At 48.1% G+C, this 6,538-nt stretch overlaps 1 protein-coding gene across 1 annotated transcript; it reads right to left on the reverse strand.

The window, feature by feature from the left end:
- Window positions 1–1,664: 1,664 nt before the first annotated feature.
- Window positions 1,665–4,955, reverse strand: LOC108293533 (prothymosin alpha-like). The gene is made up of 2 exons (XM_017514965.2): window positions 4,893–4,955; window positions 1,665–2,057 (listed from the first exon to the last, which is right to left on the reverse strand). Exons 1-2 carry the CDS (start codon window positions 4,953–4,955, stop codon window positions 1,722–1,724), a joined length of 399 nt encoding a protein of 132 aa, XP_017370454.1. The 3' UTR covers window positions 1,665–1,721.
- Window positions 4,956–6,538: the final 1,583 nt, after the last annotated feature.

Consider the following 6,538-nt stretch of genomic DNA (forward strand, 5'->3'; position numbering starts at 1 on the left):
CCCAAAGCTGAACACATGTGCTGTGGCGGAGGATGGAATTCTATCTGAGCTCTCAGCCAGATCAATTCAAAGGCTGCTACCCACTTCCAGACACCTGACTACCCTGTCTCCCTGCACTTCCCACAGAGGATTTCAGATCCAGCACTGAACCACCCGGATCCCAACTTCCCTCCCAGATGGTAAGCATGAAGTTAGCGCACAATGCATGCTGCACTCCCAACGCAAACGTGGGAACTGAGGCTGTGAAAGCGGCATTTACACTCCGTAGAGCTGACTGGAGAATGTGCAAAAATAAAATGAGGTGACATGTCCCACTTGACAAACCCTGAAAACATCAAGAATGCAGCTACAGCCACCCTTCTTGCTTCTGCCCTTTATCCAAAAAGTAAATAAAAGAGAAACCGTTACTGCTTCATGAATCACACACAAAAGCCTGTTCTTTACTCTGCTCTGGTTTTCTCAAAGCCTCAGTTTGTGTGAGTGATGGATGGGGAAGGCAATAGTACTTGCTTCAGGGGGCTGTGTTTCCTCTCATTCATGCATTCATTCATTCACTCACACACTCATTCACTGAGTGATTAAGTGGACAGAGTAATTTTGTGCCTGGCATTGCTCAAGCTCTGAAGATGACCACCAGGTCCCTGTCCTCTGTGCTCATGCTCAGAATGAGGAAGTTCCTCTTAGTGGATCTAGAGAATCTATCTGTTAAACCTGGAGAGGAACATGAGGTTATAGTTTTCTTTTTCTCCAAAGGATCACAAAGTTTGGGAGGAAGGGTAACATAAATATGTTTATGACGACAAGGTTTTACTTACCTTCTCAGGGCCAGTTTCCTTTTTAAGACTAGAGCCTCTCCAAGTTCACCTACACCCTCACCACACACACACACACACGCACACACACACACACGCACACAGACACACACACAGACACACAGACACACACACACACAAGCATGCATGCACACAAACACATGCACACGCACGTGCACACACGCATACAAGCATGCATGCATACATGCCAGGATTTTTTTTTTTTTTTAGAACAACTAAGCAAAATAAAATTCCTGTTTGTTGTTGGACAACATTGTTTCACACATACATCGAACAGGCCAAAAAAAAAAATAAAGAGCAACTTCACAGACGAAAAAGGAAAAAAAGGAAACCTTTTAATCTTTGGCCTTTTAACCATCTCATACAAACCAACTACTTATAGTACAGCTAAGTACATACACAGCAAAGGTACTGGAATGCTCGGAATACGATTGTTTTTCTGTTGTCATTTTCGCGTTTTTTTACAAGGTTTTTTTTCTCCTTTGAGATTATAATGAACGTGGTCACACCACAAGTAAAGTCAGAAGTAGGACAGAGAACGCTCCGAAGGCTGGTTTGGTCATCCGAGATCGTTAAAAATGGCTGACCCTAACAATATGTACAAACATATAAAATGTAAATAAAACATACAAACAAATTTCCTTTTTAAAGCACTTTTAAGAAACAAAGCAGGGCCTTGGAAGTTTTGGCTCTTTTTTCTTCCCCTGTTGCAAATTCTCATGGTTTGGGTAGCGGAGAGCGCGGCGTGTCATCTGCGGGCGGCACTGCCCGCGGTGGGCGGGCGGCCGGCCTCTCTCCTCGCAGGTGACCACGTTTAGTGGAGGGTGAATAGGTCACGGCGGCCTTTTTTTTTTGTTTTTTTTAGTTTAAGTTTTCCTTTTTTGCTGTCTAATCATCCTCGTCGGTCTTCCGCTTCTTGGTATCGACATCCTCCTCCTCCTCATCTTCAGCTGCCCGCCTGCCCGTAGCAGACTCAGCTTCCTCATCCTCATCTCCATCCTCCTCCTCTTCCTCCCCACCTTCTTCCTCTTCTTCATCTACCTCACTGTCAGCCTCCTGCTCCCCGTTTTCCTCATTCGCATTCCCGTTAGCAGGGGCATCTCTTCCGTTTTCCGCCCCTTCCACAACTTCCTGCTTCTCCTTCAAGTCCTGGGTGGCGAGTTCGGAGCTGGTGTCTACCGCTGCGTCTGACGTGGCGGGCACGCCGGTGATCCGATGCGGGGACTAAAAGGAAAGCGAGAGTTCAGGGACTGGCGATTAAGCTGCCGGGGTCCGCGACGCGGCGGAGGCGGCTGCGGCGAGCGAGGAGTCGGACGAGTAACGATGCAAAGATGGCTTTTCAGAGCAGCCAGTGGGGCCATGCCAGGATTTTAAACACAAATCAACAAATCTCAGTACTCACCAGAACTATTTCACTATTTAAGAGCCTGTATCAACTGCATGCGAAGGCCATTCTGCCTGGGATCTTACACTAAGCGTGGGGTCTCCGTGTGGGGGGTTCTCTCACCAGGGCATGGGGAGCCTTCTTTATTCAAGGCCATCCAATTTCCCCCAGCCTCATGCCCTGGGCACTCCCACAGGCCCCTGTTGGGCCCCAGCAAAGGAAGAGGTCCTTTTCTGACGGCAGAGGGTCATCCTCCCTACCCTGAGGCCCCCGCTGTGCCTCAACTTCCTGGTACAAAGCCAGGACTGACCCCAGGACCCAGACTGGTGGGCCCCTCCACTACCTTCAGCAACCAGGAGCCAGTGAGAGTTGGGGAAGCCACACCACCCCCACGAGGGGCAGGCAGCAGGGTGGTCTAGGGGTGGGAGTGCAGCCTCTGGAGCCAAACTGCCTGGGCTATGCCTCTGACCCACCATGGAACCCTGGGCAGCCAGCTGACCCCTCCCAGCCCCAGTGCCCTCATCTGGTAGCAGCTAACAGGGACACACCTGGGCAGGGTCTTAGTGTGACGTCCATCACTGGGGCAGGTCATCAAAGCACACCATATGGTACATCAGCTATGGGCTGTATAGCCCACTTACAGAGGAGGAGGGAGGCTCAGGTGTGAAGGACATGCCCAGGGGACATGCTGCTGAGTGGCCCCATCCCCATCCAGGCCACCCAGCCACAGCCTGTCCCCAGGGACCCCACGTCCACATCAGTGGAAGCTGGAGGATGAAGGTCTCCTGGGCCTGGAGTCTCAGAGCCTGTGCTGGTTAATTTCACCAGTCTGCTTGACTGGCTCACAGGGGGCAGACATTTGGCCAAACATCATTCTGGGTGAGCAAGACGGGGTCTGGGTGAGACTAACACTTGAGCCAGTGGACAGCAAAGCACACGACCCTCCAAAGTGTGAGTGGCCCCACCCCATCCACCGCAGACCTGAACAGAGCACAAAAGCTGGGTAAGAGAGAATTCATTCTGCCTGGCCGCCCTGAGCTGGGGCTTGGTCTTTTCCAGGCTTTGGACTTGAACGAAAGCACTGGCTCTTCATGGGTGTCGAGCCCCCAGCGTCTAGACTGGGAGAAACTCCATCAGCTCTCCTGGAGCTCCACCTGGCCAGCTGCAGATCTGGGGACTTCTCAGTGCCACTGTCTCATGAAGCAATTCCTTACCATCCATCTCCTTTCATAAACACTCATGCATCCTATCAGTTCTGTTCCCCTGGAAAACCCTGACTAATGCAGAGCCTGAAAGAGGGGCATGGCCTGAGGCCGCTGCAAGGATCTGCATTCTTTGTGCTTCCAGGCAGGGCCTCTCGTGGAGAGCAGGATGGCTGTGCTTCCTTGGCCGGCACTTGGGATCTGTGGGGTTGGCAGCTGTGGGCTGAGGGAGCTGACCCTGCAGTCTGCACCACTATGGAGAGAGGGCCCCTGGGCTGAGGATCCAACAGGTGCTCTGGGCCCTTCAGTTTCAAGCCAGGCATGGGACAAACCTGGCCCTTTTGTGGAAGTCAGCTGTCTGCGTTCTAGCTTTTCAGCCGCCACCTAATGCTGCCTAATATGAGCTGCCTCAGACACTGTGCTGGGCTCTTTAAACCCTACGAGGAGACTGTAAAGTCATCTTGGCAGCCCCAGGTCTCCAGTGCCTTCCCAGGGCCCTAAGCCAGTGTGTCCCCAGCCCCCAATGTCTCTTCCTAAAGGAGCCCCCCAGGTCCTGGAGCTCAGCACTGGGGGCTCACCACCGCTGGCAGTGGCCCCAAGGGCTGGCTTTGTGGGACTGTTGGACACCGCCCATCCCTGAGCTGTAACAACAGGAGAGCAGGAGCTTGAACAGGGTTTTATTGAGATATGTTTCACCTTATCTGTTTGAGAATGAAATGATGGAGATTTTCATGCACACAGACACACATATGATACTTGTAATTTGTTTTTAGATTAGATAATTTTTCTTGAGGGTTACTCTTGGCCTTTGCTGATTTGCTGGAAAGATTTTAGCAAATGGCAAAAGAATTGTTCAAATTTAGAAGGAGAAAGGGAAGCCATTTTTACCAATTAAACTGAGACTGAGTAGCCAATAGGTTAAAGAAACCTGAAGGCCTGATTCTGAGAAGTCATTTTAAGTTCCTCTCAGCTCAATGGAGAATGCTGTACAGTGCAGCTCTGAGCTGCTACGAAGCCAGGCATAGAAATGTGGCTGTCAAACACTCACATAAACTTGTGTGTGTTAAGCGTGCTCTGAATGAAGAGACCACCTAAACAGGCTTTGTGTGAGCAACAAGGCAGTTAATTCACTTGGGTGTGAGCAGGCTGAGTCCGAAAAGAGAGTCAGCAGTGTGTGGGCAGATAAGAGGTTGTTTTATAGGTTGGGGGTAGGTAATGGAAAGTAACAGTTTAGAGTGGTTTTTGCAAGCTGGGGAGGGGAGGGTGTCACAGGTCCACTGTCACAAGGTTGACCTACCCGTTGAGGCAGAAACAGTGGTAGGATGTCACAAGATTGATTAATCAGGCCACAGGTCCAGTGTCACGAGGTTAACTTATCAGTTGAGGCAAGAACAACGTTGGAATGTCTCAAGGTTGGTTAATCAGGCACTGCAGGAGGAAGCTATTCTTCTCCTTTTGCGGTTTTTCTGTTACCTTAGACTTTCTGGCTCCAGGAGGCCATCTGGAGGTGTACATGTGGGTCACAGGGGTCACCATGGCTTGACTATGGTGTAGTCCACGGTGCAGTCAGTTCAAAGAACCTTGCAGTGTGCATGATTCAAACTAAAAAGTTAACCAGACTCACAGAACCTATTAAAAACCCAATTAGCAGGACAAGAGAGGCATCCGGAGCCTGGTGCAAAGAAGACCTTCAGTGCAGTGTGACCCAGATCTGCAGCAAAAGCACCTGTTTGTTTTAAATTGCTGTTTTGAAAAGTCAGTTACTGTCTTGGGGAAAACTAGTGCCCGATTGGCCGGTTTTCCTGCATCAACTCTCCAACCTCCCTCTGTCAGTACCAGGCTCAGGCACTGAGTGACAGCAATTTCTTTGTGACACTGTCCATAGACTGGCATGAAAACTCAGACAAGATTCTGGTTTATGTGTTTATTTCCTGCTGATAAGGAGATAACTAGTAATTTAAAGTCCAAGTTTCTCTTTGTTTCCTGTTTTGGCTGACCTGTAAAATATGTGTACTTAATTCTGTGTTTTGAATCTCATGATGACATAATCTTGATATAGAAGTTTTTATGTTTATGGTAATTTATTTTGCTTCCTCATTAATTTGCTCCAACTAACTTAGTCATCTAGTTCAATTTTCTTCATGTGCTCCATCGGTAAAGACTCTTCAGACTATCTTCCCACTATATCAATATTCATTTCTTTATAAATTTTAAATATATACTACTACTATCTTTATCTAATTTCTAAAGGCAAAGTTGACACTTAAGGCTTATCATTATTAATGACAGTAGATATAAAATCTGAGTGTTTTGTTTATTTTGTTGACCTTTCTGGACCAGCTATTTAATTAGATAATCATGGTTTTTAACTTCATAATGTGGCTGAAAATGAGCTCAAGCTGGGAGATGGAGTTCTATCAGCCTGTTTTCTTGTTGGTCCATTGTGCTCATATCATCAATAGAGATGGGGCACGGGCCCCCTCCTAGGGGCCTGATAGCCCCCACCACCCCAAGCATGGAAATAAAGAAAATTCCTGAGTTCCTTCAAGGAAAATTCAAGACACCTATTTAGCCACGAGAACTAAATGAACAACTTGATAAGCAAGAATGTATTAGTAGCTTAAAACAATAACTGAGGATGTGAGAGTCGGGCAATGTTGGTTCCTATAGAAACTGAAAATAATATCTGAACATATGTTCCTGAGTTGCATTTCAGAAACCCAGCTCCCCACTGAGGACCCTCACCAAATGGATCCATGGTATTAGACCTCGGATAGAGGGAAACTGAGGACTGAGCTCTGACCACCTTTCTTTGTTCTAAATTACTTCCTAAGAGGCCTGGATGTAACCTGCAAAAAACCCACTTGCTTCTGATCAGAAGCTTGATTCACTTACTTGGCTTGGTTAGTGAATTTACAAATAGTGACATCTTTTTTCAACCAAACCAATATTTACCAGTGGACAGGAGGCTTATGAAGATTCCTACAGAGAACTGCAGAGCGGAGATAATATTGTTTCTGAGCTGAGCTGAGGTTTGCTCATCTGGCGCAGTAAGGCCAAACATCCACACCGAGGCTTTGCAGCAAGAGAAAGGAAGCCGTTTATTTGCAGGACACCGA

Source organism: Cebus imitator, unplaced genomic scaffold (assembly GCF_001604975.1).
Source record: "Cebus imitator isolate Cc_AM_T3 unplaced genomic scaffold, Cebus_imitator-1.0 Scaffold540, whole genome shotgun sequence".
Classification (NCBI taxonomy): Eukaryota; Metazoa; Chordata; class Mammalia; order Primates; family Cebidae; genus Cebus; species Cebus imitator.